This window comes from Trichomycterus rosablanca, chromosome 1 (genome assembly GCF_030014385.1).
Source record: "Trichomycterus rosablanca isolate fTriRos1 chromosome 1, fTriRos1.hap1, whole genome shotgun sequence".
NCBI lineage: Eukaryota > Metazoa > Chordata > Actinopteri > Siluriformes > Trichomycteridae > Trichomycterus > Trichomycterus rosablanca.
Genome location: NC_085988.1, coordinates 24,178,814 through 24,201,297, shown reverse-complemented (window position 1 = coordinate 24,201,297; position 22,484 = coordinate 24,178,814). Strand labels below are relative to the sequence as shown.

The 22,484-nt window shown below is 39.9% G+C and overlaps 1 protein-coding gene across 2 annotated transcripts; it reads right to left on the bottom strand.

The window, feature by feature from the left end:
- Positions 1-8,170: 8,170 nt before the first annotated feature.
- si:ch73-233f7.1 (uncharacterized protein LOC100537710 homolog) lies at positions 8,171-14,751 on the bottom strand. 2 transcript variants are annotated; one of them, XM_062990720.1, is made up of 5 exons: positions 12,422-14,751; positions 12,238-12,343; positions 10,309-10,367; positions 8,846-8,964; positions 8,171-8,596 (listed from the first exon to the last, which is right to left on the bottom strand). In XM_062990720.1, exons 1-5 carry the CDS (start codon positions 14,749-14,751, stop codon positions 8,280-8,282), a joined length of 2,931 nt encoding a protein of 976 aa, XP_062846790.1. In that variant the 3' UTR covers positions 8,171-8,279. The 2 variants fall into 2 exon arrangements, with proteins under 2 accessions (XP_062846790.1, XP_062846782.1); XM_062990712.1 differs by having other exon boundaries at positions 12,238-14,751.
- Positions 14,752-22,484: the final 7,733 nt, after the last annotated feature.

The window sequence follows — 22,484 nt, the reverse complement described above, 5'->3', positions numbered from 1 at the left end:
TTCAAGCTTGCCCCCCAATTTCCACAATTCACACACGGTACTTATACCCACCCTTCCATATTATACTTAACATGAACGAGAGTGGCATTGTGAATAATCCGATTATACAATACATTAAAAATAAATAAAGTAATAAAATATGTTTGCATATTGGTCTTACCTGCAGAGTGGACGCAGCTGAGTCACTAGTGTCTGCCATTCCTGTGCTCCTGGGTATGCTGGACACAATATACCTCGTCCCCTTTGGTACAGGCTGGCTAACTACCAACTTTCCTTTCCTTGTCTCGGCCAGAAACAAACTGTACCAATACGCGTCATTTGAGACCAAAGTGGAATCTGCGATTGTAGAGTTCCTTTCACTGATCACACTGTTCCTACTTGGAGGAGCAGCTTTGCTGGTTTTTGGTTTCTGGCACTTTAGCACGATTGTAACCAATATCGTGATAAGTAACAAAAATGACACAGAACCCAGTCCAATCAAAAGATAAAGGTTCAAGTCTGAGAAGATGTCATATTCTAAAGGCAATTCAGTCATGTCAGCATATGTTTTAAGTGCAGTCTCTACTGTGGATAGTTTGATGGTAACTGTAGCAGAGAGAGACGGTTCTCCATTGTCCTTGGCAATCACAACCAGTCGTTGGTGGCGCGAATCTCTGTAACTGAACATTCTTGTGGTCCGGATCTCTCCGTTGTACTGGTCTAAACTGAATAGTGTAGCATCAGTATTCTGAAGAAACTGGTAGGTAATACGGGAGTTGTGTACTGAGTCTGTGTCAATAGCAATAACTTTGGATATCAGAGTTCCTTTATCAGTGGATCTTGGTATTTTTTCCTCCACCACTGAGCCGTGCGCTCGCCATGGTGACACTATAACTGGTGCATTGTCATTCTGGTCCATGATGATAATGTGAACGGTCATGTTACTTTTGAGTGGAGGGACACCTGAATCTCTGGCCTCAATGTGAAAAAGAAACTCTTTTTCTATTTCATAATCAAACGTTTTCAGTGCGTAAAGGTTGCCGTTCTCTGGATTAATGGAAAAAAGCATGGACATTGAGGTGTTTATTATTTCTTTTTCTATTATGAAATACACTAGATACTGATTTTCATGGAGATCTGGGTCATCAGCAGTTAAAGCGCTTAATAAGGCACCTGGAGGATTATTTTCCATGACAGATATGGTGAATACACTCTGTGGGAACTGTGGTGAGTTGTCATTAATATCCAACAAGTGCACTATTATAGTTTCATTATCAGACAGTGGAGGAGTTCCGTTGTCTGTCACCACCAAAGTTATTTCATATTCTGGAGTTATTTCACGATCTAAATTTTTTGAGACTATCAGTTCATAATAGTATTCAGATGTCTTGTTTAAAACAAATGGTAAGTTTTTGTTGATTGTAAGATGAACTTTGCTATTATCCCCCATGTCTCTGTCACTTACACTTACTAGGGCTATAACTGTCCCCACTGAAATATCTTCTTTCACAGTGTTTTTCATGGATTTAATAGTTATTTGCGGATAGTTATCGTTCATATCCATAATGTGCACTGTTACTCTACATTGACTGGAGAGTGGAACAGAGCTGTTGTCTTTTGCTTCAACGTGTATCTCAAAAATGTTCATGTCTTCAAAATCAATTGTGTCTTTAACAGTTATTTCTCCTGTTTTTGAATTTAAATTGAACATGTTTTGTGTTTTCTCAGACGTGTAAAGCGTAAACGAATACGTTATTTCTGCGTTTGAACCGTCATCCAAATCAGACGCATTCACTTTTGCTACTAGGGTTCCAATCGGGGAATTCTCGTTCAAATTTACTGAATAGGTTGAACGTTCAAACTGAGGGGCATTGTCATTTGTATCTAGAACACGAACAATAATATGAGCAGTTCCTGATCGAGCGGGTACCCCTCCATCCACAGCAGTTAGAATAAGATTATGCATTGCCTGTTCCTCTCGGTCCAAAGCCTTTATTAGCACTAAGTCAACATATTTTGTCCCGTCGCTACTAGAATGAATATCTATTGTAAAATGGTCACTGTTGCTAAGTTTATAAGATTTAACAGTATTAGCACCTACATCAGGGTCGTGTGCATTTGGTAAAGAAAATCGTTCACCTGGTGAAGCAGACTCTGAAACGTCCATCTCAATTTTTTCTCTTCGAAAATGCGGTGCGTTATCATTTATGTCTGTGATGCCTAGTTCAATATTAAATATGCGCAGCGGCCTCTCAATAATAACATCCAGTTTCACAAAGCAATTTGACGTTTTAACTTGACAAATATCTTCTCTGTCAATTTTTTCAATTATATACAGCTCCCCTGTTCTCTTGTTTACGTCTAAGTATTTCTTGTTATGGAATATATCTAGCTTTACCTCTCTTTGAGCTAGATCTCCTAAATCCAGTGCCAGGTCTGCAGCTAGATTGGCAACAACAGATCCTCTTTCCATCTCCTCCGGTATAGAGTAACGAGTCACAGACAAAGCCGCCCTCCATACCAACAAAAAAACAAAGAAAGAAGTCACCCAGTAATTATGTCCTTGTACATCTTTCATGACTGTTGCCTTTAACAAATCACTGTCAAAATTTACAGCCACTCAACGTATTTTAAAATAAGTCTTTTTGACGCTTTCCTTATAAAACTGCAAGATTGTGTCACCGAAAGCGCCGTAGTCCTTTGTAACATCATAGATTTCCAAGTCCATGCTCACTTCTATTTAAGAGAAGGTGCCTTTAAGTGCAATTTACTGGCCAACAGCGACACGCAGAGGCCAACACCACTGAGATACGAAATTGCTTGTTTCTCTACATTAAAACGTCAACGTCGCTAAATGTCGCTGTCCACTACATCGGTGCCAGCAAGCTTACTAGTTCAGTACTTTATAAAGCTGGATTTAAAGAAAGAGTGGCAAAAAGCCACTCTTATTTAATAAAATGAATGCCATAAGAAAAGGAATTAGAAGTTTGCCATTAGAAGTGGTGTTAAGGTGTTGGACTAGCAAGCAGAAGGTGGATGTTTTTTTTAATGCTCCACTAATGTCAAGTTGGCTCAGTTGGGCCCCTGAGAAAGGTCCTTAACCAATAATTTTTATTAATTTTTATTCTGCTTAAGCGTCAGCAGATATGTAAGGTGCACTGGTCTGATAGGACCAAAATCAATTTTGTGGCATAACCCATTGTATACAATGATTGCCAGCAGATGTTTTTTTTACTCAAGGAGACTGGATCAAGATGTGTTTATTCAGTTTATTGGTTATTTATATGTCTTTGTTCTGGGGAAATTAAGTGACTATCCTGCAGTCTATCCCTGTCAGTAACCTTTTTGTGACTACTGTTTCTCTACTTTGTTTATGTGTCACATATGTTGCTATTACTTTGATAACTATCAAAGGCAAACTATTATTATCTGCCATTTGGGGACAAAATATGCTAGTTTACCACAGTCTTTGGCCCTCATCTCACATGCCTAAAATGTGGGGAACTTTTTCCAGAAAAGGCATTGTGCCTTACATCACAAGCACAATGCCAAGTGCCATATAGAGTGGTGTAAAACATGCTGCCACTGGACTCTGAAACAGTGGAAATGTGTTCTGTGGAGTGATGAATCACGCGTCTCTATAATCACGCTTCTTTACCTGGCAATCTGATGGAGTCTGGATTTGACAAATACTGGGAGAACATTACCTGCCTGACTGCATTGAGCCAGCTTTAAAGGTTGGTGGAGAAGGAATAATTATATGGGGTTGTTTTTTTATGAATTGCCCTAGGTTACTTAGTTCCAGTGAAGGGAAATCTTAATGCTTCAGCATTAATACAACTTCATTTTGGACAGTTGTATGCTTTCAATTTGCATTTATATGCTTTCATTTATTATGATCAGTATTTTCATTTTATGTGTACACTATATACAGTGTATCACAAAAGTGAGTACACCCCTCACATTTCTGCAGATATTTAAGTATATCTTTTCATGGGACAACACTGACAAAATGACACTTTAACACAATGAAAAGTAGTCTGTGTGCAGCTTATATAACAGTGTAAATTTATTCTTCCCTCAAAATAACTCGATATACAGCCATTAATGTCTAAACCACCGGCAACAAAAGTGAGTACACCCCTTAGTGAAAGTTCCTGAAGTATCAATATTTTGTGTGGCCACCATTATTTCCCAGAACTGCCTTAACTCTCCTGGGCATGGAGTTTACCAGAGCTTCACAGGTTGCCACTGGAATGCTTTTCCACTCCTCCATGACGACATCACGGAGCTGGCGGATATTCGAGACTTTGCGCTCCTCCACCTTCCGCTTGAGGATGCCCCAAAGATGTTCTATTGGGTTTAGGTCTGGAGACATGCTTGGCCAGTCCATCACCTTTACCCTCAGCCTCTTCAATAAAGCAGTGGTCGTCTTAGAGGTGTGTTTGGGGTCATTATCATGCTGGAACACTGCCCTGCGACCCAGTTTCCGGAGGGAGGGGATCATGCTCTGCTTCAGTATTTCACAGTACATATTGGAGTTCATGTGTCCCTCAATGAAATGTAATGTTTATATTTGTAAGCATGCACAGTATAGCCAAGCATTAGGACCACTGTCTAATATTCTGTCAAACAGCTCTCAGCTTGCCAAGACATGGACTCTACAAAACATCATAAGGAGTTGTACAGGGTCTGCTACAAGACACTTGTAGCAGGTCCTTCAACTTCTGGTAGTTGAAAAGTGGATTCTACAGCAAATTCTGGTGCCATCTCTTCTGCAGGTAAGCAATTTGAATGTAAACAGTAGTCCACATGATTGTAGAGAAACTGGTTCTGATGTGCACATTGTAATTTGCTCTGTAATTGCTTTTGATGGTGGACAGGTCAAAAAATGTATATATTCCAGACAATGGCATGCACAATTGTTACAAAATAGATTTTGCTATGCACATTTTTGGGGGTGGTCCTGATATTTTGGCTAATCAGTGTAGATGTGAGCCTTCTTATATGTATCATAGGCGACATCTAGTGGTTGAACATTGAAACTGTATAAGCTTTTATTAGTGTAAAATAATGTAATGAACCTAGCCTAGTCTGTTCTGGAATTTTTTTTTACAACATTTTGAAGTGTGTATGTAGGGATTTGTGCCTATTTAGTAAGAGCATCCCTGAAGTCAGACATTAATGCTAAACAAACATTTGAAGTTTTGCTATGCTTGCTAGAACATTCAGTAGCATTGAGGTCAGGTGAGATTTTTCACAAGCCACCAAAGTGCCTTTACACCAAACTCATTAAACCATGTCTTTATTAACCTCGATTTGTGCACAGGGGCACAGTCAAACTGGAGCAGGAAAGGGCCTTCCTCAAACTGTTGTCAGAAATGTTAAAGCATAAAAGACAAATTTTCTGTCAATAATTTCCACATACTTATTACCATATAGTGTAACAAATGCTTATAAAAGAGATCAAATAAGGATTAAGAAAAGAAAATAAAGGATTAAGCAAACTGTACTGTATATTTAAAGAGGAAAACAGACTGACATTGTCATTGAATGCGATTTTTTGACATCCTGTAAATAAAAGTCATAAAATCTGTTAATAAAATAATCTGGTAATATTTTTAAAATCATGAAATTGTGTAATCTGTGGCAAAATCCAGTCATGTATTAACAGGATAAACGCGTGCTAAAACTTCTTATGCCATGTTAGATAGAGTCTACAGAATGGGATATTTTATTTATCTTGGCTGCCCTCTGCAGGGCACTTGTTTGTGTGTCTCTCTGTGTGTCTTGCATTCATATATTCACTTATTACTTTAGAACCTACACTGTAAAATCTTTACTGTAGAATTTACTGTTAACAATTGCCAAAATCCAATGACGTCTCAATAATTGTAAGAATTTTTAAGATTTTATAGTAGAATTTTAGGTTATGGAATTACAGATAACTGTATGATATGTATATCAAATATTTACACAAATAATTGTCTACAGAAATAATTCATTGTACTTGTCCAGTTTACAGCAAATATTTGTAATATAATTTTATATAGGTTTATGTAGTTTTCTTAGTTTCCTACCAACAAGAGTTGCTAATAAAATTCTTAAAAATATATATATGTATTTTTTGTTTGCAGTATTTTCAGTATAGTTTGCAGACACTATAATTATAATGACACATTTCATGTGTAAAAACATAGGAGCATGATAATAATGTAAATAAGAAACTGAACTGGTTGTACAGCAAGACAAATAAACAACATAATGATGATTGGCAAAATAACCATGGACTTTCTGAAATAAAATTCAAATATACCTTGGGCATTGGTAGCTGCACACATATGCAAGTCACCCACTGTCTTTCAGTCTATATAAGATATATAAGCCATATAAGTATGACTTTCTCTTTCAGGCTGCATTTTTTATGACCATATTTAGTGACATTTGTTTTCTGATGTACTTCCGGGCCCATGTGGCTATATATTTTTTTAAACTGATGGACAGTGCTGAAGCACAACCCTTTGCTGAGCATTTGGTGAATTGTTATATACATATATACTATATTGTCAAAAGTATTCGTTCGTCTGCCTTTACACACATATGAACTTGAGTGACGTCCCATTCTTAATCCATAGGGTTTAATATGATGTCGGCCCACCCTTTGCAGCCATAACAGCTTTAACTCTTCTGGGAAGACTTTCCACAAGGTTTAGGAGTGTGTTTATGGGAATTTTTGACCATTATTCCAGAAGCGCATTTGTGAGGTCAGACACTAATGTTGGACGAGAAGGCCTGGCTTGCAGTCTCCACTCTAATTCATCCCAAAGGTGTTCTATCGGGTTGAGGTCAGGACTCTGTGCAGGCCAGTCAAGTTCTTCCACACCAAACTCGCTCATCCATGTCTTTATGGACCTTGCTTTGTGCACTGGTGCGCAGTCATGTTGGAACAGGAAGGGGCCATCCCCAAACTGTTCCCACAAAGTTGGGAGCGTGAAATTGTCCAAAATATCTTGCTATGCTGAAGCATTAAGAGTTCCTTTCACTGGAACTAAGTGTCGACTGTGAAATATTTAGTGGTGAGGAAATTTCACGACTGGACTTGTTGCACAGGTGGCATCCTATTACGGTACCACGCCGGAATTCACTGAACTCCTGAGAGGAACCCATTCTTTCACAAATGTTTGTAGAAGCAGTCTGCTTGCCTAGGTGCTTGGTTTTATGCACCTGTGGCCATGGAAATAATTGATAATAAACACCTGAATTCAATTATTTGGATGGGTGAGTGAATACTTTTGGCAATATAGTGTATATCCAATCATGAATCCCTTACCTGTTACCAGTTTGTATTGTGGAATGTTTCAAAACAGGGTGGCATAAATATTCTAAAAACGTTTCACTTTTATCCTGCCCTTGTCCAATCCCTTTGAGTGTGTTGCAAGCAGTAAATTCCAAATTTGTTTATATTTATGAAATACAATAAAGTTGCTCAGCTAAAAGTATTTTTGTACTTTTGTCAGTTAAATAAAGGTTTAATAGAATGAACACACCAAACACTTTTGTTTTTAACTTTTCTAAAAATGGGACGTGTATGTACACAAAATTATTAGCCCATTATTATTAGAAACATTATTTTATTAGCAGAATTTATACAGCAATATGATGTTAGCATGAACCTAATTACTTGTCTGAGTCAGTTACAAAGTCTTTACACATATTGACATATTGTACATATTGTTCATTGAACAACAATCACTTAATACTACCTTGCCTTTTTAACAACCAAACAGTTCAAAACTGCGACCCTTGGTAAATGACTGAAACTTTATACTAAAAGCATGTGTTTACAGTTTACCTTATATGATTGTCAAATTAACAATAGTAGTATACAAAAAACAAAAAGAAATAATAGGATTTTAAAATGTGTCGCTTAATTTATTTAAAACAAATAGATAGTGTTACTGTTTGCCTTTGAGGCAGTATGGCCTAACAAAAGAAGAGAAAATGGCTTGATTTAACCCATGGTTCTCTGTCATCTCCTGCAACACTTACCAATTCACTTACTGTAACTTACCAATTAAATGTAAATCTCTGACACTGAGGGTATTATAGGAAAGAAGTCATTATAAGCAAATAATATGATCAGGTAATGCAGTGTAGCTGTAGCATTATAGTAATTTGGTTTGGATAAATAGGCTCTGCTTTGGTTGCAATGAATATCACTGCTTCACTTACTTTTAATCTGTAACATTTCTTTCTATAATTTCTGTTCTGTCAATGATTACACAGTCAACTCTTTCACTCTATTCATTATACAGGTCATTATTGATGACCTCAGCCCCCGTGTTGTCCCGTGTGTCATAACTACTTGATGAGATGAACTTATGCTTCTTGCCAAAGGTGGTGAAGGAGTTGTGGACATCAAGCTCATTGTGGTTGCTGGGCCTCAGGGTGCAAAGAGCAGATGGAGTTCCAGGGATGTAGACATTATGCTGGTAGTCTGGTGGAGCTTGGACATGTGAAAAACCTGCAGACTGTGGTTGGGGTATTTTTGTGGGGGTGTAGCGGGGTGTCCATGCTCGCTCTGGTAGGCCCATTGCAGGAGAAGACAACTTGCACTCTTAAACAAGAGGAAACAAGAGGAAAATAAACAAAATAAACAGGAGGAAATACTACTTTGTGCAAAACAAAGAACCCAATTGTTAATAAATGTTTTGTTAATAAAATGTTTATTTCCTTTAAGAAATTAAACGAAAGTGTTAGACAATATGTAATTTTAGGAAAGCACTCTTTAAAGAATGGAAAAACATAACCAACTACCATTGTATAATCTGTCCTTTTTGAAATGGTCTAAGTTTATTTTGTTTACCTTTCATGCGTGCTCCCCAAGTCCAGTACTGTCCTGCAGCCTTTGGACCAACATAGTTCTCAGAATCGCTTTGCATGACCTTCCTCATCAGAGTGCCATCCATGTTTATTGAGTTGCAACTGAAAAAATATTACAAAATCATCCCTACTATGACATGTATAAAAGTCTTTAAAACAAATCTACAGGTGCTTGAGTAGTGCAGTAGCTGTTAAAATTGTTTAAAACCAAGAAAATCAAAATAAATACTATATATAAGGTTTGACCAGTATGTAGGTATATGACATATTTTTATATTATTAATATGTGTATATTTTATACAGATATACATATAGACTGATCAATTCTAGCATTAAAACCACCTGCCTAATATTATGTAGGTCCCCCTTGTGCTTAAAAACAGCCCTGGCTCATTGAGGTATGGACATCATAAGATCTCTGAATGTGTCCTGTGGTATGTGGCAAGATTTTAGCAGCAGATCCTTTAAGTTGCAAGGTGGGGCCTCGATGTATCTGACTTGTTTATCAAGAGCATTTCACAGATGTGAACTTGTTATGTTTCTCAAACCATTCCAGAACATTTTTGCAGTGTGGAAGGATGCATTAGCCTGCTATAAAGTTACTGCCATTAAGGAATACTGTTGCCATGAAGTGGTGTAACAATGTTTAGGTGAAAGGTATGTGCCAAAGTAACATTTACATAAATGCCAGGACCAAGTGTTTCCCAGTAGTACTTCATCAGAGCATCGTACTGTCTCCACCAGCTTGCCTTCCTCACAAAGAGCATCCTGGTGCCAGCTCTTTCCCAGCTAAGCAATGCACATATACCCAGACATCCACATGATGTAAAGACAATGTGATTCATCAGACCAGGCCACCTTCTTCCAGTGCTCCATAGTCCAGTTCTGATGCTCACATGCTTTTGTGCCTTTGCCAATCTACAGTTACGTAGCCCCATACAGACCAAGCTGCAATGTAATGTGTTCTGACACATTTCTAGTATAGCCACCATTTTTCAGTAATTTGTGATACAGTAGCTTTTTTGTGGGATTAGATAAGACAGGATAGTCTTCACTCCTCATGTACACCAACAAGCACCTACTCACTGATTGTCCTTCCTTTTGGCCTGACCCAGTTGTCTGGGCATGGCAATTTGGCCCATGTCAAAGTCACTCAGTTCCTTACACTTGCCATTTTTTTTGTCATGCCACACACACACATACACTGTACATTAGCCTATAAAAAATAATAAGGCATTTGTGTGTCTGTGTGTGTGTGTGTGTGTGTGTGTGTGTGTGTGTGTGTGTGCGTGCGTGCGTGCGTGTGTGTGTGTGTGTGTGTGTGTGTGTGTGTGTGTGTGTGTGTGTGTGGGTGTGTGTGTGTGTGTGTGTGTGTGTGTGTGTGTGTGTGAGAGAGAGAGAGTGAGAGAGAGAGAGAGAGAGAGAGAGAGAGAGAGAGAGAGTTACCTTTTTAAAGTTGATGTTTGGTTTTTGGTAAGAGCCCAGTTATTATTGTCTTGTTTCAGCTGTAACACACACAATTATAATTAGCATTTTATTTATTCAGAATGGTTAAATAATAAAAGCATAACGCGTCTAAAACTAATAAATACAATTCCATTCATCTTTAATAACTGCTTTAGTGCTTTAAGACTGTGACTTTAGGTAAAGGCGTCTGTAAGATGTCGTAGAGTAATTGTAAGAATTAGGATAGGGCAAGACTGCCTTCTTGTGGCCAAAAACAGGAATAAATCTTTTTAATTTGGAGGCACCCTTTTCATCTGAAAGGATGCAAACGCGCCCCTGCATGTTCAGTGTTAAAACTGGGAATACAGTCTGATTTCTTTTTATTGGATGTTTGAGAATTTATAATAAAAACCTCGCCAGTGTAATGTAGTTATTAGATCAGTTATACTGTACATAATGCCAGTGTGTCATTTCATCTCTTGATCTCAATCTGCTTTCAGTTGTAAGATGTACGTGTTTTATCGTATTGCTTTAATGAGACGCTGTTTGTCTCATTATTGGTCCCCTCTAACTTAACGGCTGGAAGCAGACATTGTGGACTAAAGGTGTCATTAAAGTGCCTCTAAACAATTATTTAGTCATTCTGTTTTATCACTGCTTTATTCTGTTCAGGGTCGCGGTGGGTACACCCCAGACACACACACACACACACACACACACACACACATTTAGGGCGATTTTAGAAAGCTCTAGTTAACCTGACTGCATGTCATTAGACTGTGGGGAGAAACCGGACCTCCTAGAGGAAACCCAAGCGGACACGGGGAGAACATGCAAACTCCTCACTGATAGGACCCGGATCGCTCCTCCTGGGAATCAAACGACCTTCTTGCTGTGCTACCCATCAAGTCATGTGCCGCTCGCTACTAAACATAAATGATTTTTTTTTTTTTTTTGCTTTAGATTTCAGCTGTTCTCTAGTAAACCAAATGATTCATTTCATATGCATAAGCTTTTGGTAAAAAGCGAATGCATAAGTAATAGTAGGGTTTTTGCATTGTGCAGGTCTGTACAGTCATATAGACTTTCGTTAAATTATTTGTTTAATGTTGTGGTTGTACTTTTGGAGCATTAGAACATATCTTACATAGTGCTTTTTTCTCTTTGAGCTGTGCGTAAAACTGTGATGAAGTCGAATTCACATTTCTGCCGATTATATCAGTGGCAGATCAACAAAGAATCACCAGTTGAGGCATTTGCTCTGCTTAAATGTCATTTATTCAGTCCTTTTCTTTTTCATATTAAATTTGAGTTACATATACTGGGGGCCAAGCTGGTTGTCACAGGGGCACTGGCCCCCGCTGCCCCCTCCCAGAACCGCCACTGGATTATATCTATCCAGTCTTTTGCATAAGACTGATATTAACTCATTGGCTATTTAATGGTTAATAAGTGTGTGTGTGTGTGTGTGTGTGTGTGTGTGTGTGTGTGTGTGTGTGTGTGTGTGTGTGTGTGTGTGTGTGTGTGTGTTGTGAGCGGGGTGGGGGTCACAGTGCAATCGAACCGAGAGAGGGGTTTGATCCAGTGCTATTAGAGTGTTCTGTGATTTCTTCAGTAACTGCTCTCTGCCTGGCAGCTACACAGTGCAGGCAGGATGCTCTGTCTGCACAAACGGCACATGCTCTTTTAATTTTTTCTCAGTGACATTTATGCATCTTTATTATGCCCCTGCAACAATAACTGAATAAATCGCTGTTTTACTCTGTATATATTGCTTTGATGGTTATTTCGGCACCATAGGAATAAGCGTAATAATGTGATTTTACTGTATTTTGTTTATTGGTGTTTATGGTCTGGGTGTGTGGTTAACATTATACTGTTAGCAAATAAAGTCACATTTATAAAAGCCATTTGTCTAGTAAATTTTACCTCGTTTGGGGCTGTCGCTTCGTTGTTCGCGGATGAGTTGCGGCTTTGTGCGCTCCAAGCCAATGTTTCAGCCTCTTTGGCTGCGTTATTTCTCGGCGTGCCAGAACTGTATGTCTTCATAAACATGAAGTCGCTTTTGACCGATTCGGGTGTCAGGCATACTTTATAGCAGTAAGACTGAGACCCAGTTCCAGTACTGTTTTCCACGCAGTTCGTGGGCACCTTTGCCCCAGTGGAGACTTGTAGGTTCAGGTTGGACTTTTTGCACGACTCGACTGTCGGCTCAGATTCTAAAGTGCAGCACGCGGTACCAAGAGAGGAAAGCGCCAAACCGGCCGGACAGTCCCGGTCTTTGTAACACTTTAGCGCAGTCAGTACGATTATGGCAACAAGAAAGATAAGCGACACCACGCTTAAAGACACGATCAAATAAAGAGCGAGGTTGGAGGGGGACCGATGGCTGAGCATGTGCTCACCGAGGTCTGACAAGGACTCTGGCATGATGTCCACCAGCGACAAAATTAGGGACACTGTTGCTGAAAGGGGAGGTTGTCCATTGTCCTTGATAAGTATAACTAGTCTGTGTCTCGTTGCGTCTTTGTCTACAAACCGGCGGTTAGTCCTGATTTCACCCGTGTAAAGAGCGATACTGAAAAGTCCTGGATCAGTTGCGTAAAGAACTTGGTAGGAGAGACGCGAGTTTTGTCCGGCGTCCGCGTCAAGAGCCGTGATTTTTGCCACGAGGTACCCTGCGTCTGCTGATCTTGGCACCGTTTCAGATGCCACCGTGCCGTTCTTCGGCAATGGGGACATGACCACCGGCGCGTTGTCGTTCTGATCCAGGACGAACACGTTGACCGTCACGTTGCCACTCAAAGGTGGAAAACCAGCATCCCGCGCCTGAACTCGAATTTCAAAGTTGCGAAGCTGTTCGTAATCAAAAGAGCGAAGGGCATAAATGTTACCGTTGTCCGAGTTAATTGAGACATACGTGGACACAGGCATGCCTCTTATTTGACCGTCCAAAATAGAGTAGGATATATACGCGTTCTGATTAGAGTCCAGATCCACTGCGCTCACGGAGCAAATGGAAGCGCCGGGTGCGTTATTCTCGGTTACATAGACGGTGTAGGATGGCTGAATGAAGCGCGGGGGGTTGTCGTTAGCATCAGACACTATGACATGTATAGTCTTCCCGGTGGAGAGCGGTGGTGCACCCAAATCCCGCGCTGTTAAAGTGATGTTGTACTCCCCTACTGACTCCCTATCCAGAAAATCGCTAGTCGCTAAAGTATAGTAGTTTTTGAAAGATGAGTGAAGCCGAAAAGGAAAGTGGCTAGGGATCTTACAGTCCACTGCCCCGTTTTCTCCGGAGTCACGGTCCAAGACACTGATTACAGCTATTACTGTCCCTGGAGGTGCGTCTTCTTGAACAGGTGTGGATACAGAGGTCAGGATGACCTCTGGCGCGTTGTCATTTATGTCCAAAATATCGACTAACACTTTACAGTGCACTGCCACAGCTGATGGACCCTTGTCTTTAGCCTGAACGTAGATCTCATAAACGCTGGCTTTTTCGTAGTCCACGATCCCCTTGACACGAATTTCACCCGAATTAGGATCCACGCTGAACAGCTCACGCACTTTTAAGGGAGCGTGGCCACTGAAGGAATATGTAATCTCACCGTTTGCGCCTTCGTCCAGGTCTGTAGCGTTGAGCTTGAGCACAAGAGTCCCTCTAGGCGCGTTCTCCACAAGACTCACCCGATTAACGGGTCGGTCAAACACAGGGACGTTATCATTTGCATCCAGCACCGTAACCATGATCTGAGCCGTGCCCGAGCGGAGTGGGGAGCCGCCATCCACGGCAGTTAGTACCATTTCGTGCGTCTTCTGCTTCTCCCGGTCTAACGGAGACTCCAACAAGAGCTCTGCAAACTTGCTCCCGTCGTTGCGCGTCTGCACGTCTAACGTGAAGTGCTGGTTCGCGCTGAGCAGGTACGAGCGCAGCGCGTTAGATCCCACGTCTAAATCCTGTGCGCTTTCGAGTGGGAACCGCGACCCCTGCGCGGCAGACTCGGTGATCTCAAGATTAAACTCACTCCACGGGAAACACGGAGCGTTGTCATTGACGTCTAAGATCTCCACTTCAACTCGGTACAGTTCCAGTGGGTTTTCGATAACGACCTGCAAGTGCAAGAAGCAAACAGTAGTGTGTTCGCACAGCTCCTCTCGATCGATCTTCTCATTCACGAACAAAACCCCGTTCTCTAAATTCACCTCTAAATACTGTTTCCTGGCTCCGGAAACTATACGGAATCGTCTGGCAGATAACTTTAACACATCTAAGCCCAAGTCCTCGGCAATGTTACCGACAAATGCTCCGTGCTCGCGCTCCTCGAAAACTGAGTACCGAATTTGTGCAATCACTCGATCAAGCGTGCACATACATATGAACATGCGGACAACTGACCACGCTGATGTCCATCTCTTCTTCACGAGTCTCTGATCCATCTCAGTTATGCCCATATATCCTAAGGTTGCTTAACGTGACTAGATTCATAAGTTAACAGAAGTTAAAGCAGTTTTGAAAAAGTATTATACTGCTTATCAAAAAAGGACAATTACATTCACTGGATGATAATTTCAGTGATGTGGAAACTCTTGGAGAGGCGCGACGCGTCTCTCAACGCACTGCACCCCGCGCGCATCACCACGGGAGCGCGCGCGTGTGTGTGTGTGCACAGACAGCTCGCTCTTTGATTTTTACAGCGTATTGGACGTTTTTGAGAAACGGGTGCAAAGGGGGTGGACGTCGCAAGGCATTTTATTGGAGGACCTCGAACTTGGAGCAGCGGGCAGGGCAAAATTACTGTACCTACACGATTAACCCGCTCAGTGCCGCTTAGTAAAGCGCTGGAACTTTTATAAGCCAACATGACAGACCTGAATTAAATGAGACGCATCGTAACATCATATAACTGTTGAGATTCTTTTCTGACACACTGACCTTGACTTGATCGTTTTATGAAAGTTTTTTGCACGTACTCTGCCAGTAATAGGTCACAAGAGAGGATGATAATTTATGAGATTATGTATTATGGAAGTTGCAGTTGCGTAACTAGGAGCTCATGGGCCCCAGTGCACAAAAAAAAAAATCGAGCCCCCTCAACAAATGCCATATATATATATATATATATATATATATATATATATATATATATATATATATATATATATATATATATAATTCCATGTACAGTGTATCACAAAAGTGAGTACACCCCTCACATTTCTGCAAATATTTCATTATACCTTTTCATGGGACAACACTATAGACATGAAACTTGGATATAACTTAGAGTAGTCAGTGTACAGCTTGTATAGCAGTGTAGATTTACTGTCTTCTGAAAATAACTCAACACACAGCCATTAATGTCTAAATAGCTGGCAACATAAGTGAGTACACCCCACAGTGAACATGTCCAAATTGTGCCCAAATGTGTCGTTGTCCCTCCCTGGTGTCATGTGTCAAGGTCCCAGGTGTAAATGGGGAGCAGGGCTGTTAAATTTGGTGTTTTGGGTACAATTCTCTCATACTGGCCACTGGATATTCAACATGGCACCTCATGGCAAAGAACTCTCTGAGGATGTGAGAAATAGAATTGTTGCTCTCCACAAAGATGGCCTGGGCTATAAGAAGATTGCTAACACCCTGAAACTGAGCTACAGCATGGTGGCCAAGGTCATACAGCGGTTTTCCAGGACAGGTTCCACTCGGAACAGGCTTCGCCAGGGTCGACCAAAGAAGTTGAGTCCACGTGTTCGGCGTCATATCCAGAGGTTGGCTTTAAAAAATAGACACATGAGTGCTGCCAGCATTGCTGCAGAGGTTGAAGACGTGGGAGGTCAGCCTGTCAGTGCTCAGACCATACGCCGCACACTGCATCAACTCGGTCTGCATGGTCGTCATCCCAGAAGGAAGCTGACGCACAAGAAAGCCCGCAAACAGTTTGCTGAAGACAAGCAGTCCAAGAACATGGATTACTGGAATGCCCTGTGGTCTGACGAGACCAAGATAAACTTGTTTGGCTCAGATGGTGTCCAGCATGTGTGGCGGCGCCCTGGTGAGAAGTACCAAGACAACTGTATCTTGCCTACAGTCAAGCATGGTGGTGGTAGCATCATGGTCTTGGGCTGCATGAGTGTTGCTGGCACTGGGGAGCTGCAGTTCATTGAGGGAAACATGAATTCCAACATGTACTGTGACATTCTGAAACAGAGCATGATCCCCTCCCTTCAAAAACTGGGCCTCATGGCAGTTTTCCAACAGGATAACGACCCCAAACACAACCTCCAAGATGACAACTGCCTTGCTGAGGAAGCTGAAGGTAAAGGTGATGGACTAAACCCAATTGAGCACCTGTGGCGCATCCTCAAGTGGAAGGTGGAGGAGTTCAAGGTGTCTAACATCCACCAGCTCCGTGATGTCATCATGGAGGAGTGGAAGAGGATTCCAGTAGCAACCTGTGCAGCTCTGGTGAATTCCATGCCCAGGAGGGTTAAGGCAGTGCTGGATAATAATGGTGGTCACACAAAATATTGACACTTTGGGCACAATTTGGACATGTTCACTGTGGGGTGTACTCACTTATGTTGCCAGCTATTTAGACATTAATGGCTGTGTGTTGAGTTATTTTCAGAAGACAGTAAATCTACACTGCTATACAAGCTGTACACTGACTACTCTAAGTTATATCCAAGTTTCATGTCTATAGTGTTGTCCCATGAAAAGATATAATGAAATATTTGCAGAAATGTGAGGGGTGTACTCACTTTTGTGATACACTGTATATCAGTGTTTGCTATATACAGTATTTCCTGTTTGGCTTGCCATAATACATGCGTAATACGTGCAGCCAATGGGGGTGGGGGTTGGGGCAGTGAGGTTGGTGGTTGAGTTCATGTCGTGGTGCCCCCCCACCTGCCCCCCCACCTGCCCCCCCTCCCCCCTGTAGCTACGCCACTGGGAAGTTGTTTTGATAACATCTGAATATCTGATGGGTAGTCTTTGTCTTAGCGATAATCCTTGTAGTCTTTTGTTATCTCACTGTCTCTCTTTGCTACCTCGTTAGATGTAAATAATTCATTAATATTTATTAACTGCTCCATTTCAATCAATGTCACTGGTCTTCTTATATTCAGGGTGTCGTTTAGAGCCACGGTGAAAGAATTAATCCACCCTGAACAGGGCGCTAAGCCATTGCAGATCATCACACACTGTCACTGCCATGCACACCTACGTGCAATTAGAAAAGCCAGCCAACCCTATTGCAATTTGTTAGAGCGTGGAGAACATGCAAATCCAATAAATCCAATCATAACAACATAAATACAGCTACCCAATAATTTTCATCAACAGCTTTATCTTGGTATGGGTCGCGGTCGACTGGAAACACATGGCGCAGGTAAACGCATGACTTATTTACTCGTTTATTCATACACGCCTATGAGCAATGGGTGTCAGGCAGCTGGAAATAAGGTGATGTTATAACCACAAGACGGTGGTAACATATTTTGCGTTGTTTAGCTGCCTACCCTTGTTCAAGGAGGAAAGGTATTAGTAGTCCCATATAGTCCCACAGCGGAAGTATGGTATAAGGGGTTTATTTTTTTTAAATGTCTTACAATAAAAAAGAAAGTGCCTCACTGTCTCAGCCCCAACTGTTATACAGTCTGTTCTTTTTTTGGGCAGACAGGTGTTTTTGTGCTGGTCATTTCTGTTGGCAAGGCTGTGGGCACTGAGTCACTTGGTCAGGGTCAATTTCTGCTCCTTATCTCTGACGTTGAGGAGATATTTTACCAGTCCGTATCTCTTTCTAACTCACAGTGACAAGTTTAATTTATTCTGATATTAGAGAAAAGTCAACTGCTTAGATTTAAACTCCAAACACAATCTGTTGTCAGATCTAAGCTCAAGCAGATGGTTAAGCTCCATTGGAAATAATTACATTTCTGGAAAAAACAGAGCTCTAATACTCTTGACTCCTTCTTTATTTAATTTAAGCAGTAAAGGATTAGCCAGTAGCTATCAGGGATCAGCCGCGTTCTCCAACACAAGAAACCAAATGTTTAGTAATAAATTATTCTCAGCACACTCCGCTAACTGCAGCAGCAGGGTCACGGGCCGCTCACATTAACAGGCATTACACGAACCCTTAAACCCTGTTCACTCCACACGCATAAAGATCAGTAACGTTACAAATTCACAGCACTGTAACGCACGGTGACATGACAATAACTTATGCCAGCTAATAGTGAAAAGACAAATTTGTTCACAAAACAAACTGATATCATACATGACATACCACCAATGTGTTTCTCTTAAGTTTGCCTTCTACAACTGAAGCAAAATTGAGCTTATATTTTTTAATGTAATCTTTTGGCTCCCTCTACTGGATATTTTGATCAACTACATATGTAATTATGTTGTGGAAAGGGTTTGCAATGTAATAGTTGACAACTAAGACACTGTCCGTCTGAATTTTGTAATGTTATTTGTAAAGACAGTTGGGGCAGGGGGTAGTGGCACTTTGTCAACAAACTTGAATTTTTCTCCTAAATATGACATGTTACTGAATCAATTTTCATTTGAGTGGCCCAAATTCTACAGGAGTACCAAGTTTTTTTCGAATAATAAAACAGATTGCACGGCAAATATTAAAATAAATGTAAATAATAAGTTATATGTATAAATAAAATAACCAGTGTCAGAGTCAGGTGCATGTAATTTGCTTTAATAATCCTTGAGACACCAGTTTTTATAAGCTCCCACTATTTACACTACATTGTCAGGACAAACCAAGCCATGAAGACCAAGTTACTGTCTACGTATATCCACAATTAATTGTGGCACGGCATAGATCTTGGCATGGATATAAAACAACATTTAAGACTTTTTTAAATAAAAAGCTTGGAACCTAGCCACCTGTATGGCCAAATTGGGCATCCAGGCAAGTAGGTTCTTGGTCAGGAAGTTAGGACAAAATCCAATGGTAACTCTAAAATAAGCTCCAAAAATATGAAAACTGGTTGGATGGACAACCATCACTGCAGCACTTCATGAATCAAGCCATTTTAACAGAAAGACTATACAGAAGCCACTGTTGAATAAGTGGCCATATGACAGTCTGCTTGTTGTAGTTGCTAAACAGCATGTAAAGAACTCGGGCAACATGAGGTAAAAGATTCTGTAGTGTGATGAGACAAAAATGAGCACTGCATATCACCTGCCATCCCTATGAAAAAATATAGTGGTATCAGTATCATGATTTGGGGTGCCTCTCAGTGGCTGGGACCGGGAGACTTAGAATTGTGGGACAGATGAATGCAGCCACATACAGGAACATTTTTAAAGAATACTTCCTCCAGAGTGCACAAAACTCAGACTGTGGTGACAGTTAACCTTTCAACCTTTCCAAAAATACTAGAGTGGAATTAGGTTTTTAAATGTCCTTGAGTGGCCCAATCAAAGGCCCAGACTTAAAACCCATTAAACATTTGTGAAGAGACTTAAAGATGACAGTTCATAGACACTTGTCAAATCTGATGGGGCTTCAGAGAATCGAATGCTGTATCACAAACAGGCTACCCTCAGCTGCAGCAACTACAACCCAACCAAACACTTCTGGTAATTGAAGACCAGTCTTTCACATCACTCTGAAAGAATTTTGGCACACCCATTTGCATAATTGCTTTTAGCCACATTGGATGTTTTTAAAAGCATTAACTGCCAAGAAGGGACTTTGACTAGACCACTTCAAAACATTAATTTTGAGTCTTTTAAGCCATTTAGATGTTGTCTTCCTTTTAAGCTTAAGAATATTGTCTTGTGGCATAACTGACTTGCACTTAATTTTACAGACTAATGAACGGGCATTTTCATTCAAAATGTTCAGGTAAAAGCAGAAGTTTAGTTCTGTTATACTTTCTCTCTATGCAATGATTGCAAACTTATTATTGCAAAAACATTTTCAGAAAATGCTTGGAAAATGTGATGAACAGTAATGTCTGGCTCTAAAATGTATCAAAGGCTGCACTATAAAGGCTTAAGTGATCAAAAATGTAGTAGTGATGATTCGGGTGTACAAAACTTGCTCTATTCTGTGAGACACAGTGAGAAACACTTGTCTAGAAATAGTAACCTTATTGGTAATTCGGCTACATCTACAGTGGATGTTATATATTGTTATGTTTAAATCACAGTAACTCTCTTTTGTTGGTATGTGTTCTCTGATACAGCATGGGCCAATGTTTTATTTAGAAGAAAAAAAATAAATTAAAATGACATGCACTACTTGTTAGTTTCTTGTTAACCCTTTAATTTAAGCTTTTATCCTAGGTTTTGATTGTTATAACACATTATTATTTATAATTATTACTAGTTTGCTCTATGTAAATTTCAGATAATTACCCATTTAAGTAAGTTTAACTGTATTCTCCTAACTTGCTCCCCTAAGTAGACAAATAGATTTAACAAAAATTTGCTAAAGTTATCATAATAATCTAATAAACTAAAGCAGTTCAAATGACTTTACTGGACAGAAAGACACAAATACAATTTCAGTTAAAATAAAAGATTAAAATAATAGACATGCAAGAAACAAAATCAAAGGAAAAGCTTGATTAAAAGGATGAATAAATACATTAATTATGTAAGCTTGTCGATAACGCCCCATGATTTTAAGCTACTCATGCTGTTTTGGGAAGCCTGTATTTGTGGTATGATGAGGGATTTAACCTAACCCACAAAAATACCTTTCTGAGACCTTAGATTCTCACAGGTAACCTGTATTTGAGTTATGATGGTGGATTTAACCCCATCTCTGTGTTAGATGAAAACTGTTAGGAATAAAACCCTAGACTGTCTTGTGAAAATGCTGATCTAGAGTATATTTTCACAATTAAAAAGCCAATCACAATAATTCATCTGAAGTTTTAGCTGCTTTTTTAAACGTGTGTAATGATTAAGTGGCCCTTAGGTCACAGGGGAGAGATTTCCAGGGCTGTAGGCTGTGGTGGCCAAATACAGATTTCCTACTCTTTAATCGTGTTGTTGTTTGATGCTTCATGTGAGTTACATTTTAGTATATTACGTGAATAATCACAGCTTTATTACATTTGTCCACACTTTATGTCTTTTGTACTTAAAAAAATAAAAAATAAGAACAGTGTCTCCACAGCTTTCTTTTAAACCTAACGCTCAATGTTATTTTTTCCCACGGTCTTAGAGTGCCATCTACTGGACTGTTAATTTCTTAAGCACTGGTGTGTATAAGAAAATCAAATACATCACGCATAATAATCTTAACAAATCATTTGGGACATGTCCCGTTATAATTTCATAAAAATACATGCCTGAAATATCTAACAGTATAACTCTTTAAAATTAATTTTATGGCTCCGCTGGCTGAGGCCATTTTTAAAATAAAATGTTTAAAAAGACTTAGTGTCTTCTTTTCTGCATTTTGTGTAGATGCAAGTGTATTTGCCAATTTGATTGTTCCAAAATCAAAAAGTTTTAACCTGACTAGCTATTCAAAACCAGTTTTGACATGTACTTTGGATCATTGCCCTACTAGAACACCCTACAGTATCAGGATTTTAACGTTTGGAGGTAATCTTTTTTCATTATTTCGCCCACTTTCTACAATGCATCAGTTTTACTGGCTGCAAAATAGCCTTGAAGCATAATACTGACATCACCATACTTCACAAAAGTTACAGTTTTGCCAGGTTTACTTTTCTTTTCCAAATATACCTATGCTGTTGTGTCCAAATAACCAAATCTTTGTTTTATATGACCACAAAAATGTCCTTTACCAGGCTTTTTTTTATTGTCCATGAGTTTAGCAACACACTTTAGTTAAGCCTTAAGGCAGGGGTTTTAAGGTAGAGGCTTTCCTCTTGCAGAACAGCATCCATCCCATTCAGCAGACCTGTTTTTATTGTTTTTGAATTACAGTATAAAGTGACACTTTGAAGTTTTCTTCATCAACATTAAGCTTGGGACCTTAATTGCTTAGAAAGTGCTTCAAGTGACATTCCTGACTTGCAAAAACCTCTGAAATACTTACAATGTTTCCTAGCCTCAAAATTTGTGATTTAATTATCTGTAAATAAAAAATGAAAATATCAATAGTTTCTTAACTGTACACCTACAACCAGTGGTAACAGGGTGTGTGTAC